Below are 26,933 nucleotides of genomic sequence, written 5' to 3'. Positions count from 1 at the left end.
GAAGATGAAAGACTTCTGCCTTGATTTTTACTAACATTTTACAATAGGAAGTGGGAGAGGTACAGGAAATCATTTCCTGATGATGTTTGGCTCAGAGAGGAAGGACAATGTGTTTCAATGTCCCTTGCTTTAAAAAGAGAAAACAAAAGTGTACTTATTTACATAGAGAAGAAGAAACCAAAAAACGGTGAAGGTTAAACAAATAGGGAGAGTTTATTTTTTTTTCTACAGGTCAAGAGGCCAGTTAATGATTACTGAGACCCAAGCTGGTATGTGGTGTCCAAAACTTCAAGAGGCCGGTTAGTAGGAGTCAGCTTCACCCCAGCTCTGGGACTTCCAGCTCAGCGATGCCCCCAGGCCTCAGGGAGAGACACTTCTGCTCATGGGGGCTCCTTCTGTGGCTCAGCATTGGAAGTGCAGGTAATTCGGGGGCTCGGGCCTTGCGTGGCATTTCTTTCAATCAGTGGTTCTGTTGCTTAAGCCATCTATTTATGCAGTGCTAACCTTTGGAAGGTCCCCTAAAAGCCCTCTCTTGAGATGAATTTAGAAGAGGGAGGAAAAAAACCCTACAATCATAAAGGGACTGATGACGACCAGGACACCTTCCCAAGTGCCTTGTTCTTGTCCTCTTTTCTCCAAAAGCTGCATTATAATCCTCTTTGCCCGGCACTAGCTAGGATGACCATCAGAAAATAAACCTTGATCGATTCCAAAATATGATTGACATCCACCCTAAAAATATCCACTGTGCCAAGATACATTTAATTTTACAATTTAAAATTTCCTGACTAAAGAAGATTTTTGTCACTGAGAAGAGTGGATGTCCTTGCTAATCTGCAGATCCAAATCAAATTCAGGTTTGTTGTCTTCCCTGGGAGGACTACGATAACTCGTCCCTGCTAACCACAGATGACAGGATGGTCTTTAGAAAACATTCCGGCAGGTGCTACTTGCATCTTACCTTTCCCCAGGTAAAAAGACCACCCACAACGCCTGCTGGTTTAATGTAGCAAATCTAAACACTCCTGTGGCCTGGAGGTTCTCCTGCTGGTGAAGATCCCTCTCCTCCCAGCACCGTTCCTCCCCTGTGGACCCCCTCACTCCCCAAGTTCCCCATAACAGGCCCCCATTCAGTTGTGTCACAAGACATTTAATTGTCCCTGCCCAGCTTTAGAATGTGTCAATCCTTCTGCCTGGAGCTGCTCATGCCTTTTTGTTCATCTATGCTCCTCACACCTCCCAGAAAGTTGGCCAGCATTCTCCCTCTCTTGCAACACCTCCTGCCTCTACTCCACACCCTTCACTGCCCAGATGTTCAACGGGTAGGACAGCATTCACCTCCAGCATTGAAGGGTGGCTTTTAAAAGGTGCTGCTTAGCTGCATGGGTGCTTTCCCTTAAGTGCTTATTTGTGTGTGTGTATAAAACGGTCTCCTTATATCTGTGTGTGAAATTCTTCCATATGAACAGACAGGGGGCCCCTGGGTGGCTCAGTGGTTTGGCGCCTGCCTTTGGCCCAGGGCATGATCCGGAGTCCCTGGATCAAGTCCTGGATCAGGCTCCCGGCATAGAGCCTGCTTCTCCCTCTGCCTGTGTCTCTGCCTCTCTCTCTCTCTCTCTCTCTCTCTCTCTCTCTCTCTATGTCTATCATAAATAAATGAATAATAATTTAAAAAAGAACATACACAGCTATCTTATTATTTGAAATGGCTGTTCATACACAATATACTAGATCTGAAAGGATTTCTATCTTCTATGTTTTTGATAGACGTGGGAAATATTGCCCTGCAAAGAAGGTATGACCGTTTACTAGTAAGTATGCGAGCATGGCTGTTTCCCCACCTCTCAGCCAATGCTTTGTAGTATCAGACATTTTTCATATTGTCGCCTTGATAGAAAAAACAGTATTACATTGTTGTCTTAATTCTTACTTTTTTTTTTTTTTTTTTTTTTTTTTTTTACGAGAGTCACAGAGAGAGAGAGAGAGAGAGAGAGAGAGAGACAGGCAGAGGGAGAAGCAGGCTCCATGCACTGGGAGCCCGATGTGGGATTCGATCCCAGGTCTCCAGGATCGCGCCCTGAGCCAAAGGCAGGCGCCAAACCCCTGCACCACCCAGGGATTCCCTTAATTCTTACTTCTTAATATGATTTGTGCTTCTGGTGTCTTGTTTAAGCAATCTTACTCTAAAGACACTTTTTCGTATTTTCTTCTAAAGCCCCATGTGCTAGCCTAATCAGACTAAGATCACCAGGGACAAATTCTTTAATCATGGTGTGTTTTTAAATACAATGCTGAGTTTTATTTTGCCACAATTTTAAAAAATTTTGTATGTATTTAGATGTATATTATTTTGCATATATGTCCATAAAAAATTGACCATCAGTTTCTTTTCTTGAGTTACCCTTGTCCTGTTGATACTAGGATTATTATTACCTCATGAAATAAGTTTTTAGGGATCCCTGGGTGGCGCAGCGGTTTGGCGCCTGCCTTTGGCCCAGGGCGCGATCCTGAAGACCCAGGATCGAATCCCACATCAGGCTCCCAGTGCATGGAGCCTGCTTCTCCCTCCGCCTGTGTCTCTGCCTCTCTCTCTCTCTCTGTGACTATCATAAATAAATAAAAAAATTAAAAAAAAAAGAAATAAGTTTTTATTCTATAAACAGTTTATATAAGATAAAGATTACTTATATTTTAAAGCAGTGGGGTTCTCAAATAAAACCACCTAGCTCTAGTGTACTTTAGGGCCAGAGAAGACTCTTGATTACCAGTTTAATGTTTGGATGCTACTAGTTTTATTTGGGCTTATTATTCCTTCTTGATTCAGTTTCACTAAATCACATTTTTCTAGAAAATTATCCATTTCTTGTAAATGGTGCAATACATTTGGGAATTTTTAAAAATATATTTTTTTATCTGTGATGTTCTGTTGTTACAATCTACTGATAGCTACATAGATAGACACATAGATACATAGATAGATACATAGATTTATTTATTTATACTTTTAAAAATTTATTTGATAAAGAAGGGGGGCAAAGGGAAAGAGAGAATTCTGAAGCAGACACCAGGCTAAGCATAGAGCCTGATGCGGTGCTCAATCCCATGGCGCTGAGCTCATGATCTGAACAGAAATCAAGAGTTGGGTGCTTAATCAACTAAGCCACTCAGGCACTCCTATTTGTTTTTTATCTCACTCATTACCCCGAGTGTAATTTTTGATTGGAGAACTCATATGTTTTTTTGATTATGGAAACTTCTTAACCATTATCTTTTCAAAATATTGCTTCTTTTCCTATTCTCTTCCTTTAGAGAACAGCTACTGGATAAAAATTGGAACCTCTCCATCTATTGTCTATACATTTTAACTATACTTTCATTTTAAAAGGTTTTAACTTCTGTACTGAACATTATAGTATTAATTCCTTTTTTTAAAAAAATTTTTTAAAGATTTTATTTATTTATTAATGAGAGATATATAGAGAGAGGCAGAGACACAGGCAGAGGGAGAAGCAGGCTCCATGCAGGAAGACCAACGTGGGACTCAATCCGGGGTCTCCAGGACCATGCCCTGGCCTGCTGGAAGGCAGGCGCCAAATTGCTGAGCCACCCAGGTGTCCCTGATTCCTTTTTTATTTTTATTTTTTTATTTTATTTTATTTTTTTTTCAAGGTGGACTAGATGGACCTTTTCCTTTTTTTTTTATAATAAATTTATTTTTTATTGGTGTTCAGTTTACCAACATACAGAATAATACCCAGTGCTCATCCCGTCAAGTGCCCCCCTCAGTGCCCATCACCCATTCACCCCCACCCCCCGCCCTCCTCCCCTTCCACCACCCCTAGTTCGTTTCCCAGAGTTAGGAGTCTTTATGTTCTGTCTCCCTTTCTGATATTTCCCACACATTTCTTCTCCCTTCCCTTATATTCCCTTTCACTATTATTTATATTCCCCAAATGAATGAGAACATACATTTGTCCTTCTCCGATTGACTTACTGCACTCAGCATAATACCCTCCAGTTCCATCCATGTTGAAGCAAATGGTGGGTATTTGTTGTTTCTAATGGCTGAGGAATATTCCATTGTATACATAAACCACATCTTCTTTATCCATTCATCTGTCGATGGACACCGAGGCTCCTTCCACAGTTTGGCTATTGTGGCCATTGCTGCTAGAAACATCGGGGTGCAGGTGTCCCGGTGTTTCATTGCATCTGAATCTTTGGGGTAAATCCCCAGCAGTGCAATTGCTGGGTCGTAGGGCAGGTCTATTTTTAACTCTTTGAGGAACCTCCACACAGTTTTCCAGATCCTTTTTTATTTTAATGGTCATCTTTTTCATTTCCAATTTTCGAACTAGTTTTTTCCTAAATACCTTAATTTATCATTTATGCATGTTTTTATTTCATAATTTCCTATGTTCCATATTTATTTTTAACCTTGAAGATTCTCAGCATGCTTATTTTAAAGTCTTTGTCAAAGGCTTTTAAAATATTATTTTACCTGGAATGAATTCATGGTTCACTTATTGGCTTTATTGACTATCTTGGTAAACATTCAATTTCTGTATATATTTAGACACTTTTTTAAGATTTTATTTATTCATTCATGAGAGACAGAGACAGAGAGAGAGGCAGAGATACAAGAGGGAGAAGCAGGCCCCCCCCATGGGGAACCCAATGCAGGACTCGATCCCAGGGCCCTAGGATCACGACCTGAGCCAAAGGCAAGCCACCCAGATGTCTCTATATTTAAACATTTTGTTTGCAGTATTTAAAAAAGTGAACTCATTACTGAAATACAGCATATATACAGACAAGTGCACAGATTATTAATATACAGATTAATGGATTTTCAGAGTGAATTCCCCTGTGTAACTATCATCTGGATCAAGAAATAAAACATTACTAGGTTCTTAAAACCCTTTGCACATATCTCCTCTCTCTTAATCACTACCAACCCAAAGATAACTAGTATCTTGACTTCTAACATAATAGATGAGTTTCTTTTTGTTTGTTTTTGTTTTGTTTTGTTTTGTTTTTGATGAGTTTCATTTCAATGTTTAATGAGAAGCTTGTGTCTGGCCTCTCCCTACTTTCTCCCATCACCCCCTTCCCTTCTCTTCTTTCTTTCTTTCTTTCTTTCTTTCTTTCTTTCTTTCTTTCTTTCTTTAGATTTTATTTATTCATTTGAGAGAGAGAGAGAGAGAGACAAAGCAAGAGTACGGGTAAGGGGGCTGGGTGGACTCCCTGCTGAGCCCAGAGCCCAACTAGGGGCTTGATCCCAGGACCCCTGAATATCATGACCTGAGCCGAAGTCAGACACCTAATTGACTGAGCCACCCAGGCACCCTCTCCTCACCCCTCATCTTTAGACTGTCTCCTCCAGTTCAGCTCAGATCTTATTAGTGAGGCCTCCTCTTTTCATCCTGCCTCCCTAAATAAAGCTATAAGCCCCAGTCAAAAAGTCAATAGCAATGTTTTTTGGTTACATTGCTTTTGTTTTTAGCTTCCTTTACTGAGTTGCAGAGCCCCTCCCTACCTCACAGGGGCCTGGTGCTGACCTTCCACACCTAACATGGAGCACTCCAGGATCCTGCTTACCTCACAGAGCTGAATTCTCACAACCATTGCCTTCTGCCAAACTAGGAACCCAGCACCATACTGGAATGGTGACATAATCTTTATATTTAAGATTGACTATGTCTTTCTCTCTCTCTTTTGATTTTCAACTGCGATTAGTCTTTAGTTGGAGTGGTGGTTGGGGAGAGGGGATATCTGAGCATGATTCACTGTGCCACCTTCCATACTCCCAAGTGATCAAAAGTTTTATTCTATCATATGCAAATCTTGGCAATTTTCTCTCCTCGTTTTCAAACTTTGTAACTTTCATCCCATTTTATTGTCTTGTTTCCCTGGCTAGGACTAGACCTTCCAGTACAATATTTCATAGAAGCACTGATAACAGATATTCTCATTTGTTCCCAGTTCTAAATGGAATGCTTCTAACATTTCATCCCAAGTATGGTCATTGCAATAGATTCTTGGTAGATACTTTTTCTTAAGAAGTGTTGGGTATTAAATTCTGTGCCTTTTCCTTCTACATCATTAAGAGGAGCATATGGGCTTTTTTTCTTTAATTTTTTGTATGTGAATTACATTAATACATCTTCTAATGTTAAGCCATCTTTTCATTCATTGGATTAAACCCTGCTTGGCCATGATGTGTGTTTCATTCTTGTTATCTTTGATGGGCTTAAATTTGCTGATAATTTATTCAGGGTTTTTATGTCTGTGTTAAATAGTGAAATTGGCCTTTCCTTTCTCCTGTCCTTGACCAGTTTTGATATCCTGGCTATTATCATAGAATGAATTTAGAACAGTAATAAGAATTGAACGATTGGTAGAATTTTTCTGTAAAACTGTCCAGCCTGCTAGAGTTTTTTGATAAATAGATTGAAAACTCTGGTTTCAATTCCCTAATGCTACAGTTTTAACATTTGACTTTCCATTTTTTCTTTCTTAAATTTCAGTAAGGTAAATTTTTCTAGGAAATTGCCCATTTTCTAGGAAAATATTTGTATTTTGAACTTTTGGGTGGGTATAAATATGCTCTTTTATGGTTTTAAAAATCTACAGTAGATTTTTAAACTATATTGTTTACTTGTGACTTCCTTCTTTTTTTTCTTACTCTGTCTTATCAAAAGTACATCTAGTTTATTATTCTTTTCAAAGAACTTGCTTTTCATGTTTATTGTGTGTGACAGACACTATTCTAGGCAGCACAGTGAGCAAAATGGATAAAAATTTCTGCCTTCTTTGAAAGTATATCCTACTGTAAGGAAATCAAATAATACACTTAAATAATTAACTAGTGAATTCCATGGGAGATTAGAAGGGGATGATTGCTATAAAAGGAAATAGATCAGGATGAGGAAGATTGAGAGAACTTGGGTGTGGGGCACAGGCAGATGGCAATTTAAACAAGGTAGTTACATTTGACAAGCAAAGACTTGAAGGAGAAGAGAGCGTTAGCCAGGTGTCTGTCTGTGGAAAGACATTCCAGGCAGAAGGGATGGCCAGTGCAAACACCTTCAGGTGGTCTAAGACTGTGTAGAGGGAAAAGAGCTGGGAGGACACGTGGCCAGAATGGAAAAAGCAATAGTTGGACAGCAAAGTGCTCCCAGAGCCTATGGCTTAGATCATTCAGTGCTTTAATCCATTGTTAGGACTTCAGATTTCATTCTGAGGGAAATGCCTCAGAGGCATGTTTTGCATAGAAGTGTGACCTTTGACTTAATTTTGGCTTGCTGTTGGCTATCTACTCCGTGTGTCTTCATGTCTTTCCTCTATGTCTGTATCCAAATTTCCTCTTACAAGGACACCAGTTATACTGGATTAGGACCCATCCTGTTGGCTTCATTTTAACATAATAACCTCCATAAAGACTCTATCTTGAAATGTAGTCACATTCTGAGGTCCTAAGTGGTTAGGACTTCAACATATGGAGTTATGGGGGCAACTCAGTTTGTCTCATAACAGTATCCACTTCACCATGGCCTTTAATCTGCTCTAGTTGAGTAACAGTCATATCCTTTTCTGGCATTGTATCTTTAGACATGAAAACTGTTCACAGGCTTTGGTTACAGAAGTTATGTCTTTATTAAATTAGTCTGAATATTGCACTAGCTGATTTATAATAAATGCTTGTAAGCCCCTAGTTCTTTCTTCCTCTCAAGAACACTTTTCTTCCTTCTAAGAACAGATGAACTCACCTTGGTGATCTTTCTTGTTTTTCTTTTTGTTTTTTTCCTCCAGGAGATGCACCTCCTACCCCACAGACAAAGTGCACTGACTTCCAGAATGCTAATCTTCTCCAAGGCACCAATCTCAAAGTCCAGTTTCTCCTCTTCACCCCTTTGGAACCCAGCTGTGGGCAGCTAGTGCAGGAAAGTAGTGACATCCAAAAATCTGGGTTTAATGCCACTCTGGGAACCAAACTAATCATCCATGGATTCAGGTGCGAGTAATCAGCCAATAGAAACATCTCAGCTAAAAACTAGAGAGTGACCACATGCCATAGGAAGTTAGTGGGGAGCAAGAGGAGAAATGAATTTAATGACAGTCCCATGTTTCATCTCTCACCTCTTGTTGCCTTTGAAGGTATTTCAGATCAACATGAGCATACACTGCATTGTTTATTCTTGTTGGTCATGTGCATTACTCCTCTGCTCAGTCTTGTCCAAACGCACTCAAACACTAAATATGTATAACCCTGGGCAAATTGCCCTGGCACATAGAGCCTTGGTTTCCACATCTGAATAAAAGGGAAGTTGTAGAGATGGTCTCAGTGATCCTTTTCTCCCTGAAGCATGGGTTAGATGATTCATCTCAGCCAATGAGGTCAGAGGCTTTGTGCAATTGGGGTAACAGCATGGTGTTTTTATCCAGGAGTTTATTTCCTCTTCTTCATTTCTTCCCTGGTTTCATGATTTAAGAAACTTCTACTCATTGGTGCTACTTCCATCATCTCCTGAGGTTAACCTTTCTCAGATGCTAGGTGCTTCTCTTCTTCAATTTCTTTGATGCCCTACAGTCCAAACTTTGTTATAATACTGAGTCTCAATTCAACCACCATCCTTCCTTCCAACAGCTTCTTTCTTTTTTTTTTTTTTTTAATTTTTATTTATTTATGATAGTCACACAGAGAGAGAGAGAGGCAGAGACACAGGCAGAGGGAGAAGCAGGCTCCATGCAGGGAGCCCGACGTGGGATTCGATCCCGGATCTCCAGGATCGCGCCCTGGGCCAAAGGCAGGCGCTAAACCGCTGCGCCACCCAGGGATCCCCCAACAGCTTCTTTCTAGAGCCCATCAACAAGGCCAGAAACAGAAGAAGGTTGGTGGGAGGAAAGAGGGAGAATGCAGTGAAATAGTAGCAGTATAGAGCAACTAGAGATGGGGGTGTCCGATGAAGAGATGGACACAAAGGCACTGCACAGAGGATCACCATTTCATGGTCTCTGGGTTCTCTCTGCTTCTCAAATCCCTGGACTCCAGGGACCCAGCCACATCTCTCCTTAGGCATTCTTCTTCGCTCTTGTGCTAAAGTATCTCCTCTAGCAAATCTTATATTCAACCACTATCCAAGGCTGGGTGTGTATCCCCAACCCAGAGATAGCTAAAAGAGCTGGAGAGCTCAGCAGGCTGTTACTGTGTCTGCTCTTAGATCCCCTGAATCTACATTTTATGGCACACACCTGTTTGTGCTCCTCTGCCCACAGGAGCATGCTCTTACTGTTCCCTTACTGTAAGCCACTGAGAAAACTTCTCCCAATTTTAATCTCTTAGGAAAGTTTTATGAAATTTTTTCTATCACTCTCCTTTTCCTAGAAAAGCCCTATTACACTGTAAGTTCCAGAAGAATAGAAAATGTATCTCGTTTTTCTTTATTTCTCATAAAGCACATAGCATACTGCCTGGCTCATTGAATTAATGAAAGGATGACCGAATGGACAAGTAAATAAAAACATCCCTCAAGGAGAGTGCTTATATTATAGAATGAGAATTAAGATTGCAAAGCATAACTCTAAGGTACAAAGTTACCTTTTTTTCCCCTATGATTAACACAAGCAATGTCAGTACAAACGGTTTTGTGTAGTAGACATTGCACAAACATGCCTGACTGAGGGTTGTTTGGGGTTGAAATCCACCCTAAGATCTGAGCCCTGGCATGAGGCTGCATCTACCTGGAACAAAAGGTACCCTTTAACAATTTACACAAAGGTTCCATATACATAGGCAGAAGCCCTGGTGACTTTGGGATTGCACTCTTCCTATGCTCAAAGTGGTATATGATTTATTGCCCATATACTCCTTTTATTTGTTTCCACCTTTTTTCTCCCTGGGTTTGTTCTGTTAATAGAGAGTGGCATTGTAATTTCCATGACAATGGACATTGGCCTGGGAGATAATTTTCCTATCCTTTCTTGGCCCTGTCTAGGGCCTTAGGTACAAAGCCTTCCTGGATTGATACATTCATTGGCACCCTTCTCCAGGCAGCAAATGCTAATGTGATTGCTGTGGACTGGGTTTATGGCTCTACGGGTGTCTACTTCTCAGCCGTGGAAAATGTGGTTAAGCTGGGACTTGAGATCTCCCGTTTCCTCAGTAAACTCCTGGTAGGTGTTAAAGTGCTTGGTGTGAGTTTTGACTGGGAGGAGAAAGGGGACCCAAAGAAAGAGTCAACACATGAAGGGGAGCTTCAGGGCGGTAGCAGAGCCACCAGTAGCTTGTGGGTCTTCCCTTCCAAGCTCAACTTTACCACTTACAGTGTTGACTTTGGGCAAGCTGTTGACCCTCTCTGAGCCTCCTGCTTCTCCTCTGTAAAATGTGCCACTCATGTCAGATAGGGAGTCTCTCAAGAAGGAGAGATGGTCATTGCTCACACACTTTGGGCACCAAAGAGAAAGTAAGGCAGTCCTCAAGGTGGGGTGTCTATGAAGAGGGCAAGTGATGAATGGAATGAATTCTGACTTTTTACCCCAAAGCATATGTGGGTCATATGTCATGCCCAGAGCCCTTTAACTCTGAAGCTTCAGGGAAAAGTGTGATCCTGTGGGTCCAGAAGTCTGCTGTGGCCCAAATGCAATTCACTGTAAATGCCCCATTCTAGGTGCTGGGTGTGCCAGAGTCTTCGATCCACATCATTGGTGTTAGCCTTGGCGCCCACGTTGGGGGCATGGTGGGACATTTCTACAAAGGCCAGTTAGGCCGGATCACAGGTAACATTCTTGCTCATTCTCCCAAGTTTGGAGATAGAGAAAGAATGCCCAGGAAATGCCTCTGCTGAGGCAAGCAGAGGGGATCTTTGTTCTTATGATTATCTACTTCTGCTAAAATCTGAGGCCCTGTGATCTCTAATGTCAGTTATTACCTAATATTACCTAATATTACTCTAATGCCTCAGTTATTACCTCTGTAAAATGAGTTGTAATAGCTCATTTCTCCTTGGCCAACTATGGAAATCACCTTTAGACAATTATGCTAAATACTTACAAAAGCACTAGGGACTTTATGCTTCAGAAGCTACCCTCAACCAATAAAGGACTAGAGTTCTGTGGTAAATACCCTTACCTTCTGGCCCTTCAGTGGGACAATTCTGAGTCATGTACTACAGAGCCTCTCAGAAGGGTCCCAGTGGGATGAGAACAAGTCACTCAAAGTGATAATCCATCAGTTAATTTTTTTTATACTCTGACTCATTTTTCTACTCCCTCACTATACTTCCTGTGATCAACTCCCAAATAAGCTACTGTGCTTGAAATCCTTGTCTCAGGGTCTCCCTGTGTTGTTATGAAGACTAGCACAAGACCTGACACATAGTAACTGCTCAAAAAATTATAGCAGCTGTGATGAGTACATGTGGATTAAAATTACTTACATTAGCCCTTACCAAATGGTTGATGTTATCAAGCTTATTCCAGAGCCAGGGAAGCTGGGTCATTGAGAATCGGAGAGAACAGTGTGGGGTTTCCTGGGTACGGTGGTCTTCTTGCCCTTGGGTCCTGAATACAGTTTCCTCTTGTCCTTGGGTCCTTGCTGGGGGACTCTAAGAGCTGACCAGGAAGGGCTGCCCTAAGAGATATGTGGTGGATCCATGAGGGTTCCTGTAGCTGAGAGGAACAGGGCCCCTGACATCAATCTGTCCCAGCAGGCCTGGACCCTGCTGGACCGGAGTACACCAGAGCCAGCCTGGAGGAACGCCTGGACCCTGGAGACGCCCTCTTCGTGGAGGCCATCCACACAGACACTGACAGTGAGGGGAGGCTGACCTTCCTGGGGTGGGAGGACTGAGCACAGCAGGGACGAGGAGGCTGACATCTATCCGTGTCACCCTGGGCAGCTTCCCTCCCTCCTGAGCTTCTGTTGCAATGAGGAGCTCATCAGTGTCATCTTGATCTCTGATTACTACTAAACCTTGTGATGAGGCTGTGGGGGGAGGGCATTGCTGCAGGGCTGGTATATGGGAAAGTCACACTGCTTTTTCAGGGTGAATGTGGCCGGCCCCATGGGACTGGGACATTCCACTTCTAGGGCAGATCCTCAGGCCTGTCATGATTTCCCTTCTCCCCAGGGAGGATCCCAGCCCTTCAGTGCAGTGAAGAATGAGAAACCTCCTCTCCAACAATGACAGGCATCGGAAAGACCCCCAACCCTAAATCTATTATGGCCAAATTAAGCTATTCTGACCAGTTGGGAAAGAGGATGGGCATTCCTCCTCATTTCTACTCTTTATGAAATGCTCAGGAGTCAGCCAGGCCTTGTGCCCAGCCTGGTGGGTACAAGAAGAAATAATGCCTATCCCCCACCAGAAGAGTGTGCAGTTCAAGTGACAGGTGTCTATGTCTCATTCTTTTTGATCAGAAGCCTTCTTTTAGCACCCAACACTCAGATTTATAATTCTGGAAGAAACCCAAGCAGTCACATTATTCAACCCTCTTTCCGACTTTCATCATCTCACAGACAGGAAAGCAAAGCCCACAGGCCTCCACCTAGCTGTTGGGTTAACCATGTTAAATATCAAGGTTAACCTCTTCTGTTTCTAAATTTGCTGAATAGGGGACTTATTAGGTCCCCATTTACCAGAGCTAGGCCTCGCAGTCCCCTTCAGAATTGGAGCTTCCTCCTAGTGTGACCAGAGGGGATAAAAGTATTCCATTTGTCTAATTTTTACTGAGCTATGCAGTCAGCCCGGAGAATACTGCAATGCACACGGCATTGAAGAAGGTCCCTGCCCACGTGGAAATATAGGCTTCATTGAGCAGGCATTCATTCATTACTCCCTTCAATAAATATTAGGCACACACATGTGACAGGCATGGTGCTGGTATTGGGGCTACAGCAGAGAAAAAGACAGGTAATGTCCCTGCTGTAAATTGCAGAGCTTACGGACAAGGAAGCAGACATAATTACACCCTGTGAGCGTGATGATGGAGGATGTGGGGCAGAGGGTGGGGGTGGGGACCTCTTCAGGTAAGGTTATTGAGCAAAGTCTGCTCAAGGAGGTGATATCTGAGGTGATATTATGCGGGTCAGAATGAGCCAGCCCTGGGAAGCACTAGGAGAACATTCGAGGTGGAGAGAACAAGATGCCGATGGGGACAGGAAAGCCAACCATGTGGCTACAGGACAGGGAGTGAGGCTGGAACGGGGCCAGGCTGGCCAAGGTGAGGAGCTGACAGCAAGAACAGAGAGGCATTAGGAGTTCCTGTAAAGATTACTGTGGCTGCTGTGCAGAGAGTCAGCTCCAGGGGACACTAAGGGAGGTTGGAGGCTCATTAGAGGGTGTTTGCAGTAGTGGTGTAGGCGAGAGGTGGTGGTGGTTTGCACAGAGGTGGGCGCAGGAGAGATGGAGAGAAGTAGAAAGATTCAAAGTATATTTTGGAGATAGAGCTGACCAGACAGGTGATGGGCTAAGTGTAGGGAGTGAGGGAAAGGAATGAAGCAAGGATGACTTCTAGGTCTTTGCCTAACTCTTGGATAGATGCCATTAAACAAATAACATACGACAATCACTTGCAGTAGCGATGGATGTGGGAAGGGGAAAGATGTTACGAAGGGGAAAGTTGGGGTCTTTGGTAGCTGCCTCTGACCCAGTCTGAGGGGTCCAATATGGTCACATGATGAGATGAGGGTGATAGTCTCTCAAACTAACCAGGTCATATTTTTGCTCAGTCAAGACAGCATAAAAATATGAGGGACACTGTGGAAACGTGGCTCCAAATATATATATATATATAAACAAACTATCGCTCAAAATAAACACTTGCTTGACAAGGAAGTTTACCCAGCTTATGACATTTAGTGATCTATAAGAACTTATATTAAGGAATATTTTTTCTGATTTTGTTAGACAAATATGAATATCTTCTCATGGCATTATTCTTCTTGGCTTCCTTTCAGTGTAGATAAACGCCTGTAGAAAACTGAGGGCGTGTTCTGCAGTGTCACAGCGCTTAAGGGTGAGGTGGGCACAGAGTGTGGGGGGCAGCTCTCAAAGTTAGAGTTCAGGCTTTGCTACCAGGGGACCCTGCGTTGGGGCCTAGAAAACATGCCCCTGCAATCAGAAATAATGGGGTTTTGCCTTCTTTCAGATTTGGGTATCCGGATTCCTGTTGGACATGTGGACTACTTTGTCAATGGAGGCCAAGACCAACCTGGCTGTCCCACCTTCATTCATGCAGGTCAGAAAGCCAGAAAGTGTTGGTATTTGGCTGCCCCAGAGGCTGGAATTCACCAACAGTTTTCATGTTGAGTCAGCCAGTGTGGGCCACAGGAGGTCTTCCTTCTAGTGTCCTTTGCTATGCCCCGTAAGAACGTCTCGCAGCACTTATTGAATGGATGTCCATAGGAACCAGGGGAATTCTGGGGGAAGAGTGCCCAAAATTGAAAGCTTGCACGATACTTTTGCTGGTCTCCCCACTCCTTAGGTCCTACAGTGTATATCATCACTCCAGCCAATATTCTGTTCTTCCTGGGCCCCACTTTGTGGTATGGTCCACACTAGCTACATCTCCTGCAGAGCCTAGTTGTGACAGGAGTAGAATGACACACCCAAAGCTGGCTAGCTGAAGGATCAATTCACTGATGACCATTTCCCCAAACTTATTAAATTTGACAGTTCTCCAAAATTGTTTTCAAGGTAATCGTCTTGAGTACATTCAATGAATATACATTTCTTCTTTTCTAAATACACTATTGATCCTTGACCAACATGAGTTTGAACTGCACAGGTCCACTTGTACATGGATTTTTTTTTATAAACACAATATAGTACTATAAATGTATTTTCTCTTCCTTATGTTTTTTAACATTTTCTTTTATCCAGCTTACTTTACTGTAAGAATATGGTGTATAATATATATAACATGCAAGATATGTGTTAATCAATTGTTTATGTTATCAGTAAGGCTTCAGATCAACAGTAGGCTATTAATAATTAAGTTTCGGGAGAATGAAAAGTTATACAAGAATTCTCAACTGCATGGGAGGTGGAGTGCCCCAACACCCCTGTTGTTCAAGGGTCAATTATATTCTTCTGGAATGCTCTTTTGTTTTTTAAGATCTTATTTATTTATTCATGAGAGACACAGAGAGAGAGGCAGAGACATAGGTAGAGGGAGAAGCAGGCTCCCTGTGGGGAGCCTGATGCGGGACTCAATCTCTAGATCCCAGGATCATGCCCTGAGCCCAAGTCAGACGCTCAACCACTGAGCCACCCAGGTGCCCGTGGAATGCTCTTTTTGAATACATTCTTCTTAGCATTATCTTAAATAACATTAAATTTGTCAAAAGTTAAGGATCAAGGGTTGTTTAGTCTTTTTATAGTCTTCTTATGAATATAGGCAACCTATCAGCATTTCTTTTTTTTCCTTAGATTTTATTTATTTATTCATGAGAGACAGAGAGAGAGAGAGAGAGAGAGAGAGAGAGAGGCAGAGACACAGGTGGAGGGAGAAGTAGGCTCCATGCAGGGAGCCCGACGTGGGACTCAATCTCTAGTCTCCAGGATCACACCCTGAGCTGAAGGCAGCGCTAAACCGCTGAGCCACCGGGGCTGTCCTATCAGCATTTCTTATGAGAATTTTATCCTGATTTGTTTACTACGTTTTTAGTCTTTTCCTGCTTTACCAAATTTTTTAACGTTTTAAGGATTCTTTTAACAATGTTATTGAATAACCCCTAATCTGATTTACCCAACTTAGTGATTTTCAAAAACATGTTTATTTTTATAATTTATAGATTTCCTAGCATTTTTTATCAGATGGGATAGTTTGGTTTTATGACCTTTGTATATATTTCTGTGGCATTTTAGTTGGCCCTTTTCATTTTTCCTCATAACACAATTGTAAGAAGGGTTTAGTTTGTGTTCCCCAGCTCCCTGTTGCAGCTGGAAGGAGCTTGCCCATAAAGAGTGTCCCAACCATGGGGGAAGGTAAGTTAACACAGGCTCAGATTTGGTTGCTGGTCCCAGAATAGGGGGTGGTTGTCCCAAGATGAAGGGAGAATGTGAAGACCCCAGAACCCTAAAGCGGTAGCTCACCATAGACCTCTTAGCCCAGCAATTCATCTAGTGTGAGTTACTTCAAATTTTTATATAGTAAACAATAACAAGAAGACAAGGTTTTTTATTAAATTGGGACATTTGGCAAATTCAGTGTATCAGTCATTTGGCCAGGTAAACTCGGAAGCACATTGACTTTCAGATTTACCATGAACTGCGGCTGACTCCCTTGATCATCTCATTGCTAAGCTGAGTATCATGAGGTTGTAAAAAGCTTGATTGTGTAGGTGACTATGAAGAAGCTAAAATGTGCAGGCAGATATTTGTTGTGAGAAGTTGGTCAGGATCACCAAATCCCTGTAAGCTACCATTTTCCAAAAGAGCGTTTGCATGATTATGAAAGATGGATCTCAATTTAAGTAATTTTTTTGATAGATTAAGCTTAGGTATCTCAGGAAAATTAAAAAGAAGAGGGAGAATGTAGTAACTATTTCCATTAACATTTTAAAACGTGGTTCAGGACACATCCTGCTGGAATTTAAAATTTATAGCCTGCTGGAATATAAAATTCAATAGAATTACAATGAGTAGCATGGAGGGGTTTTCATTTGTCTTAAACTAAAACCATGGTTATATTTTTCCCCTGTTCAGGCTACAGTTACCTGATCTGTGATCACATGAGGGCTGTGTACCTCTACATCAGTGCCCTGGAGAATTCCTGTCCACTGATGGCCTTTCCCTGTGCCACCTACAAGGCCTTTCTTGCTGGACAATGTCTGGATTGTTTTAACCCTTTTCTGCTTTCCTGTCCAAGAATTGGTAAATGCCACCCCTTTGGCAATTTGGGGCAAGTTCAAGTCTTGCTAGTTGTCACCTCTGTGAGTCCTGATTTCCTATGGTCAAGAAGTCTATCCAACTGGATAAGGAAATTCACTGATCGGATGTTCAGCCTATTTCCATCTGGAAGATGGCATATGGCCTTCTGTGTCCCTCCCCTCACCCTCTATACTGCTTGCTCTGCACACACTCTTCACACACAGCCCCTCATCTGCAAGCCCAGACTCAGGACCTGTTGGAAACATTGGAATAGCCCAGAGCCGCTGCCCACACTCCAAGACCAGATGCTTGCCATAGGTCTTTCTAGCTAGGCCAGCCATTCTCCAAGTCCTGATAGACTATAAACCAAGGCTTTGTGAGGAATCCCCAAGAATGGTGTACCTGACCCTCTTTAGAGGTGTGAGGCTATGGCAGCCATGCACCAACTGGAGGGCTGCCTCCTTGCTGGTTGGCTTGGGCACATTTCTGGAGGATCCAGGCCAGCCTGGGAGAAGGGCTTGGGAAAGGCTAAGGGATCTGGCCTCAACTCACCCTGTGCTGGTCATTGCTAAGAACATCCTAGGGTTCTCCAAGATGGATTTCAGGAAGAACTCTGGGAAATATAAATGGTTCCTTCCTCTCTCTCATTCTCACTCCCCATCCCTGGTTGCCACTCAGAACTGCAGCAACCTGTCATTCCTTATATGAATTAAATGGATATCAGCTTGACAAAATGTTAAAGTAGATGTAGTTTCCCACAATAAAGCAAATCAACATTACTTCCTACTCAGGGGGCATATGCCACAGTTTCCCCCAATGTGATGGTCCTGCTGCTATAAACAGCCACCTCACACTATCCGCCAGCGTCACCTCTCACTACACTTTGCCTGGCACTGAACACCAGGATGCCAACTACTTGTACTTCCAAGAATATTTCATGTTCCTCACCCTGTGTGCCTTTGTCCAAACCATATTCTCTGCTTGGAATGCCTTTCCCTAACTTGTCAACCACTATTCTTCAGGTCAAATGCTTCCCTGTGCTTTGTCTGCAAAGGATATAAAAAGCCATTAAAACAACTGTCTTATAGATTATTTTGCAAATTGGAGACATAACTTCAAATTTCTGATAAATACCTCAGAATTTATGGAATGGGCCCAATGATCTGAAGAATGTGTGTCCTGTTTACTTGTATGTTTATCCTTGGCTGGACTGGGCATGGCACGTAATGAGCATACAGCGTAGTTGTTTATAGAATGATCAGGTACATGAATTAATCAATACATGGGTGGGTGCCAAGGGACATTGAAATGGCCTTCTCAGGACTCTGCTGTCTTTGTCTTGCCTCTCTACTTCCAGGGCTGATGGAACAAAGTGGTATCAAGATAGAGCCACTTCCCAGGGAAGTGAAAGTCTACCTCCTGACCACTTCCAGGGCTCCATATTGTGGTGAGTTGGGGGAAACATGTGTAGCTCAGCTCTGCTAGTATGCTGTCCTGCAGAGTCCAGGGTTTTGATTTGGCCTGTGTCTAGCACAGCATGGTAGCCAAGGTGGGAGGTGAAAGATTGGGGCAAAGATGCTATAGAAGGGGTGGGAGGGTGGGCAGCAGCTAGTCTTAGATCCTGAACTTTCAGAGCTAGTCCAACCCATCGCTCTACTGCAGATGAAGACTTAAGGACATCTTACTCTCCATATATTTATCCTAGTTCCTCTCTCCTCTCCAGCATGGGACTCTGTAGTCTGATATTTGGGAGGACCTTCTGGTTCCCCACTTCTTGCATACTTTTTTACCCCTTCCTTGGTGCCCATCTTATGGGTCTCTCCCCCCACCCACTCGCAGCCCTCTTAGGTCAGGATCTCTGAGGAATATTGAAACTTGCCCTCTGCCCTCCTTCCCCTACACATACATATTCCAGTTCTTCACTGTTGTTTCTAACCACTGCATTTCACTGAAGCGAAGATGCCAGTAAAAGATGTGAAATGTGAGAGGAGAGTGTGTCTTAGAACCCATGAAATATATCACAGGTTGGAGCATCATCTTTTCCAGTGCTATTTGCATCTTAAGTAGATCGACTATACTTCCTTTTTGACATTTGTTATCCTGGGATCTTGTCTAGTTTATTGTTTATTGAGTGTATAGGGCAAGTATGCTGGTTAAGATGATAAATTGTATGGCCACACTAATTCCAACTGATTTTCTGATCTGCTTGTGTCTGGTTGGTGGAGAGATCTTTTGTTTTTTAAAAAAGATTTTTTTTTATTCATGAGGGACACAGAGAGAGAGGCAGAGACATATGCAGAGGGAAAAGCAGGCTCCCTGAGGGGAGCCCAATGTATGACTCGACCCTGGGACTCCGGGACCATGCCCTGAGCCAAAGGCAGATAGATGTTCAACCACTGAGCCACCTCGTATCCTGGTGGAGGGATCTTTGTGGCCATTCCTTCCTTGTACCAAACTCCTAGTGCTATGTGATATGGAGCCCAAAGCTCAGATTGTAGTCACACAAACTTGGAGTTGAATCTCAGCTTCTGCGCTTACCAGATATGTGATCAGGAGAATCTTACTTAAGTTTTCTGAACCTCTACATCCTTATGTAGAAAATGGGAACAATAACAGTACCTACTTCAAAGAATCAATGTGAGGATAAAATAAAATAGTATACAGGAAGTTGCTAGCACAGGGACTGGAACTTGATAAGAAATAATTCCTTTCCTTTTGTCAATCAGAGAATTGGAGGAGACTAGATGCGGGTGTTTATGATGCTAGAGAGAATTCCTGGCTACCTCCTACGAACAAGTGGGTTTCAAGAGTCAACTGTGGGCTTCTCACATATATCTACTCATTTGACAGCCCAATTCTTGGATTAAGTATGAGGAAGGGGAGGCTCTGAGACACTCAGCCTTTTGCCCAAGGCTACACAGTGGGGTGGGAAAAGTATAATTCAACTCCAGGTCTTGTGACTCCAAAATCTACACCCTTTCATGCCACCACCTGCTTCCACACTGGCTTCTCTGCCTCTGCTTCTGAAAGAGAATCTGTTCTTTACAGCCATATTTCTAGGCTACTCCTCTGTCCTCACTGCCCCCTCCTGAGGTCAGCTGGAAGGAGGATGCTTTGTCCAGTGACAGAGGCAGTGATGCCAGGACCAGATATCCAGTTTTACTTCCAGCTCTGGACAGCTTAACAGCAACCTGAACTGGCTCCTCTCTGTCTGCACAGCCAGGAACACACATGGTAGGGAGACTGGGGCACACTTGAAGTGAGAGGCATTTTCAGGTCCCTGCTAAGGCAGGTTCACATAGCCACAATTTTTGTGACTGTTTCATATTTGTTGTGAGACTCCCTCTTGGTGCCCCAGAAGTATGGCCCTGTCTGTTCACAAACCTCAGAGAGGCACAGAAAGAACCAAGGAGCATAATACCTGTTTGCCTACATGCTCTGAGCCTTGCAGTGCTGAGCCTTTTGTTCTGACCATTGGAGCTGGGATCCTCCTCTACCTGGAGTTCGGGTGGTGCCAGCAGCCTGTAGCAACCTGCTCTTACCCACTCTCAGGCCACCATGGCACTGGGCTCCCATTGCCCAGCTCTCTTGGCCTGCCTGAGCTACAGCAGTGTTCAGCAGGATAGTGGTCACCCTTGACTCCTGCCAGGCATGTACTAGCAGAGCAAAGGATCAATTTTCTCCAAATAATAATTTTTCTGACAATATTACTTTCCCTAGTGTTTCACATGAAGTGTGTTCTCCCCATTACTTCACTAATCCTTGCCATGTTCTATGAGGTCATGTCAAGGGTTACCGTTTATATATGAAGGGACCAGGACACAGAGAGGTTCAGTAACTTAGGGAGAGGGACACAGTGAGGAAGCAAGGCTGGGCCGTGGATCCAGGTCTCCTGACTAACTGTCCAGGGCTCTGTGTGCTGCTTCCCATGTCTTACTCCTGCAGCAATTGGATTCCACTCCCAGTTCATGCCCACCCAACATTAGTAGACCTGACTCTCCTGGGGCTTCCAGATAATGAAAGGGGAGAAGCAGAACCCTAGGAAACTTACTTGATGAGGTGAGACCTGCCAGCAAAGGAAGAAGTGGTACAATATATCAAAGTCAGCCTAGGGAGAACAATCTGCACCCCCTAGCAAACAACTGAAAGACACCAGAACACCAGAACAATCTGCACCCCCTAGCAAACAACTGAAAGACACCAGAACACCAGAACAATCTGCACCCCCTAGCAAACAACTGAAAGACAGACAGGAGGGGCATGGCATTGGATGTCTTCCTCTGTGGAGGGGAACCATACCATGCTTTCTTTCCTTCCTGTGGGTTCTTGGTATCTTAGCACCCATCAGTGAGTCTTGTTACCAACCCCATGAGCCCAGATGGATCACAGCACTCTTCTGACTTAATGCTCAGTCTACCTAAGTCCATTCGATGTCCCTCCTACATCTGCCTGTTAAATATGACAAATGAAAAAGTACAAGTAGGGTAAGAGGCAAAGGACTGCCTCTCCAGCTGTGTCCCAATCACCAGAGAAGTGTGTGAAAATGCCTCAAGACCAAAGATACAGCAAGATGCCACCAGATGGGCCACCCCCTTAATAAGGAAAGGATAGGATGTTAGAGAAGCTGTACTTCTTAATTTCTCTTGCCAGAGAGACAGCAGGTCACAGGGATATCATCATGAGCCAGGCTCCTCATCTAGTCTGTGTCAATGACACGAGCTTTGAAAGCCCCAGGATCCATGCTGCCTGGGAGGGTGGAGATGCCATTTGGCACCCAGGCTGCCACAGAGAGGAAAATAGTTACCTACACACAAGTGGGCTTCCTGAAACTGTGTGTATGGTGGGGAGTCGAGGAGTATCATTACATTTTATGAGTTAATTATTTAGTATAAGAGACATGCTTTTCTTACAGAATCACTACACCAACACAATGTCATCAAGCAGAGAAGAGTGGGACATTTTAGTGTTATAAGTAATAATAAGAACTAACATGCATTGAATGCTTCCTAGCCACAGGCATTGTCTACGGAATTTCCAGTATTAACTCATTTAACTCTCATTCAGACCTATTTTTATTATCCCCAGTTGGAAGCTAAGGATTTGGGGGACGGCAGGTAACCTGCTACTAAGAGGTAGATCTCAGATTCCTGCACTGCTGCTCTCTGGGGCTTTGTGGGCAGTTTGCACCGCTGACCTCTGGCCCAGGCATCTGCTCTGCTTCGGTTTCCCAGTGCATCACAGCCTGGTGGAGTTTTACTTGCAGGAGCCAAGGAACAAGGATACCTTCATCTCAGTCACCTTCCTTAGCAGCAACGTTACCTCCCAGGCTAAGATCACCATGTACGTAAGTGTCCCGCATCACACGCACACACATCTCCCACAACAGTCACTGTGTGATCACTAATGGGTGGCCCAAGCCTGCTGGGCTGGAGGTGGAGGTGAGGGCAGGACCTGCTGCAGATGCACCCACAGACACATGCTGGGCAACTGTCCCAGGTTCATGATCAGTACTGGATCCAAGGGTGGTTTATTTAGACAAAAGCAGATGAGGTGGGTGAGCCGAAGATACGGAGTGTCTCAACAGGTGGTGAGAACATGAGAACCTAGATAGGAAACATGAGTCAGGAATCCAGGAAGGGGGCATCAGGAATGTCAGCAAGCAGGAAGACCTCATCACCGGCCAGGGAGGGCTGACCAGAGCCTGGGAAGCACCTACTCCTGGAAAGTGGGGCCAGTACTAGGTGAGTTATTAGAACTGAATCACAGGCAAAGGGGCTAGTTAGCAAATGAGTACAAGGTGAGGTCAGCAGGGCTTGATGCCATGTGGTGCTAATCCCTAGAAGCAGGCTGAGCATTTCCTTCCCTTCTGGGGTCACATTTGGGCCTAGCAGCTGGCAGGACCAGGCTTGAGGTGGGAAGATAGAGAACTTCAACTATAGGAAGGCTCAAGCCTGGCAGAGGATAGGAACAGCAGCAGAGGTGCATGTTTCCTTACAAAGCAATTGGTGAGTTACTTGCAAGCCAGCAGGAGCTGGTCTAATCAAAGAAGTCACTGTCTCAGCAAGCAGGGTCCCGTTCAGAAACCAGAGCCCAAACTGGGAGTCTAACAGAAGATATTTAACCCAAGGAACTAATTACAAATATGTCCAGAGAGCTGAAAAGCCAAAAGGAGGCGGGGGGACAGTGCAGAAATCAGCAACAGGGGACAATCCTCCTGTGGGGTCGGAGGAACAAGGCCAGGTGATGTTGGTAGTGTGTCAGCAGGATCCACCGAGGTGGCTGTTTGGCGGGAGCTGGAAGCAGGCAAGAAATATAGCCCCTCTGAAAAAAAAAAAAAAGAAATATAGCCCCTCTGGAATCACAGCCCAAAGTGGTCTCGCCACTAAGTGTGCCTCCTGCAGGTTAGCTCTCACTGGAGTCTGCTGGCAGGGGAAGCTGATAAGTGTAGTTCGCAGGTGAGCGGATGAAGCACAACCATAGAAATGCATGCTTTTCCACAGGGGCAGGTGCCGTGAGGACAAGTAGGTCAGAGCCTGACCAAGAGTGAGAAGGTGATGTTTCAGTAGTGATTTGACGGAGTTACCCAGTCCAGGGGTTAGTGAGAATGCAGAGAGGAGGCGGGGGTGGCGGGGGGAGTACGGGGTGGCCGCTCAGAGCCACACTGTGCCAGGTGTTGGAAGGACAGTTAGGGATTTGGGGTTTTATCCTGAGAGCAGTTTGGGGAGCCAGTGGGACTTTTAAGGAGGAGAGTGACCAGATCAGAGTGGAATTTGGAAACATTTCTCAGGCTGCAGTGTTAGACATTAATGGTACCGAGAGGAGCACACTTCTGGACTCCCACACCCTGGCACTGGTCAGGGCTCCAGCTCACACAGACCACAGAGAGAGGTATGGCAGTCAGGGTCCCAACACGGATCTTCAGGGGTCCATGAGAGTCTTGCAGATTACAGCTGAATGATTTTCATTAGATCAGTTTAAGGTCGTGTTACTTCCACAAGGTGCTTTCATTGCCTCTCCTGCACCTTGAAAGATGAGCCAATACCAGCAGGGGTCAAGACAACCACACAACTGGTCACTTGCAGAGTCCTAAACACCACTGACTCCCTAAGCCTCATCCCAGGCCAATTACAGCAGACTCTGGGCACAGCCTCAACCACTACACTTTTAAAAACTCCCCAAGTGACTGGAATGGACGTCCACAGTTTCTTCCTTCTCCCAAAAGCAATTTGCATTACTCTTTTGAAAGACTCAAGACACAGCTATCTTCAATTCCTTGTTTTATTTTTTCTCCCCCCCCCCTGCAGAATAGAAATTGAAAAAAAGGAGGGGGGTTTATGTGTGGTCTTTCCCTTCTTTGTATAATTTTGTGAAACCCCAGGATTTCCTTCTAATTAGAAAATTTACCCAAACCAAGTCCTTAGGTCACTCACTCACAGCGTCCTTCATATCCTGCTAGTTTGCAAGCCCTTCTATCCATGCAGCTTCTGAAAAAGAAAAATCTTATTTTTCCTCTGAAATATTTTAAAATACTTCTAAACTTAAAAAACAAAAACAAAAAAACAAAAAAACAAAAAAACAAAAAAACAAACAAACAAAAAAAAAAAAACAAAAAAAAAAACAAAAACAAAACAGGAACGGCTCTGGAAGACATACAGAATCTTCCTCAAAAGAAAAAAACAAACTCTATGACTAACCTTGGGTTAAAGAGTACACAAAGAAGACATTTTATCACTCCGCAAAGGCCAGAAAGGAAAGAGAAACCATGTGGCTGAGCCATAACCCCTCTACTTTCGATGACCCCCAACGCTCATGTGTGAAGGCGAAAGCTCCACCCCCTCACTCCTCCTCCTCCAGTCCCCGTTGCTTCTTCCGAGGTGGAGGCCAAAGAGGCCCAGGCAGGGCCCAGGAGGCAAGTGTCTTCCCTGCTCCCCAGGACTTTGCCCACCTTGGTGACTTCCCGGCAGGCCTCCTTGCTCCACACCTGAATCTTCTCTTTGTTACCTCTCTGGATGGGTGACTTCATACTCCTCCTTCCATCTTGGGCCAAGAGAGACATGGATTCTTCTTTTACTCTGGGTCACCTAGGCTGCCTTCAGAGGTGTACCAAGCCTGTGGGTCAAGCTCATGGCTCATGCATTGGAGAGCTGGGGTTTAGACCTAGGGCTGTGTGACTCCAAAGCCACATAGTTGGGAAGACACAAAACCTGCATAGTACCACACGAGCTCTGTCTGGTTTCAAGATCCATTTTTTTGTTTTGTTTTTTCCCATTTACACATTCATACTCAGTATAAAATACAAAAGTCCACACAAAATTTGTGGAACTGAAGGGCCTGAAAGAGGGCTCTACTTCCAGTAGGTAGATCTGAAAGTGAAGATTTTCTCCAGTTAGGAATCTAAGAACAGGGACATTTTTCCATATATGAAAACCCAAGAGCTACCATTTTGCTGCCATGTCCACTTGTTTTCTTTAAAAAATCAACAACTATTTTCTGAGCCATGTTTAAAGGTGTGAGTATACACGCAGAGGGGCTGGGGAGTGTGATATAAAAGATTGTGGTCCACACCTTCAAAGAGTTCTCTTGTGTGTGAGAGCTAACCAACACTACTTGCAGAGCCCCATAGGAGCCAAGGGGAGGCAAAGGCCAAATGCTCTTGGGTAATTTAATTTGCCTCTCCCTTGCAGACCTAGACAGGAACTCCAGGGGAAAGGAGTCATAGCTCATGCCAACCCTCAGTGCCAGATAAACCAAGTGAAACTCAAGTTTCACTCTTCCCACCGAGTTTGGAGAAAAGACCGGACTACCATTGTTGGGAAGTTCTGCACTGCTCCTTTGCCGGTCAATGACAAGTAAGTCAACCCACCCCACCCCACCCCACCCCACTCTACGCTACCGTGACACATCCATAAGGACCAATCCTGACCTTTGATGTGACATTTGTTGAGGTGCAGTCTCATCACAGCAGTTAAGTTCTTCAGTGGAGAGATGATGAAGACCCAGGGTTTTCTTGAATTTCCAGCGGGGCCATCTTGGTTTGGAGGTGTTAGAAAGCCAAAGAGGGTGAGGAATGGCTGGGGTGTGGGTGAGGAACAGAGAGATAACGGCACACACCTTCACCACTCTTTCCACAGCCCAGTACTCCCTGGATTCTTCCGTACTTAATCTTTTCAACTCTTTAAAAAATCACTGTAATCATTTGTAAGTGTACAATTCAGTAGCACTAAGCACATCCATACTGTTGTACAACCATTACCACTTTCAATTTCCCATTCCCACTTCAGTATAAGATATTTCATTTTTTCCGATCTATAGCTGGATAATTTTATACAGAAATATAAAATCTGTTTTATGTATGTCTTACTTAGTTTCTACGTATGATTTTATTGGAACAAGACTTCTCAGTGCACAGCCTCCACTGGTTACATTCACAGGCGTGGATCCTCCTGTGCCTCTAGCAGGGTTTTACACTAGTCTTACCAGCCCTGCCAAGAGGAGGACAGGAGTAGTAGACGCCTATAATAGACGATTGTAGACTTCTTGCACCTGACATCATGGAAACACAAGAGCACGTGACTGCTAGCCCTCTCTCCTGACCAATCAGGACCCTGCCCTGAGCTCTACTTTCTTGTTGCTCTTCTTTTGCAGCAAGAAGATGTTCTGCTTACCTGAACCAGTGAACTTACAAGCAAGTGAGACTGTTTCTTTTGACCTGAAAATAATGTGTCTTTAGTATAAACCTGGGCAGGATACATCTCCCTGAATTTCAGAGGAGGGTGGGAGCTATGTTCAACTTATTCTAGACCACTACTATTAGAAAGAAGGCAAAAACTCTTGGTTGTTTTCCCTATAATTAGCCGCTTTAGAGGGGAGAGTTAGCTCATGTAACAGAGCTTTGTCTCTATTACCAATTTGAACAGCCTTACAAAAATACCTTTTGAACTTTTCTATTCATATTTAACTGCAATTGCCCCATATCCTTGAACATCTGTATCTAGGATTCAGTAGAAACATTCACAGGAAGAATGCTTTTTTAAAAAAATAAAATATCTGACTGGC

The 26,933-nt window shown here is 43.8% G+C and overlaps 1 protein-coding gene across 2 annotated transcripts; it reads left to right on the top strand.

Moving 5' to 3' along the window:
- The first annotated feature begins 231 nt into the window (after window positions 1-231).
- PLA1A (phospholipase A1 member A) lies at window positions 232-26,933 on the top strand. Of its 2 annotated transcripts, XM_041743702.1 has the most exons (11): window positions 232-420; window positions 7,816-8,017; window positions 9,999-10,176; window positions 10,671-10,779; window positions 11,712-11,813; window positions 14,152-14,241; window positions 16,713-16,880; window positions 18,235-18,324; window positions 22,109-22,217; window positions 25,562-25,726; window positions 26,523-26,933. In XM_041743702.1, exons 1-11 carry the CDS (start codon window positions 348-350, stop codon window positions 26,605-26,607), a joined length of 1,371 nt encoding a protein of 456 aa, XP_041599636.1. In that variant the 5' UTR covers window positions 232-347; the 3' UTR covers window positions 26,608-26,933. The 2 variants fall into 2 exon arrangements, with proteins under 2 accessions (XP_041599636.1, XP_041599646.1); XM_041743712.1 differs by lacking the exon at window positions 7,816-8,017.

Source organism: Vulpes lagopus, chromosome 1 (assembly GCF_018345385.1).
Source record: "Vulpes lagopus strain Blue_001 chromosome 1, ASM1834538v1, whole genome shotgun sequence".
Taxonomy (NCBI): Eukaryota; Metazoa; Chordata; class Mammalia; order Carnivora; family Canidae; genus Vulpes; species Vulpes lagopus.
This window is presented reverse-complemented; position numbering and strand designations above follow the sequence as displayed.

Bases quoted from the DNA above. Each gene is read 5' to 3' on its own strand.
- PLA1A (XM_041743702.1), top strand. From the start codon at position 348: ATGCCCCCAGGCCTCAGGGAGAGACACTTCTGCTCATGGGGGCTCCTT. The intron at 10,177-10,670 runs GTAGGTGTTAAA...GCCCCATTCTAG, and splicing joins GTTTCCTCAGTAAACTCCTG to GTGCTGGGTGTGCCAGAGTC. The intron at 11,814-14,151 runs GTGAGGGGAGGC...GCCTTCTTTCAG, and splicing joins CATCCACACAGACACTGACA to ATTTGGGTATCCGGATTCCT.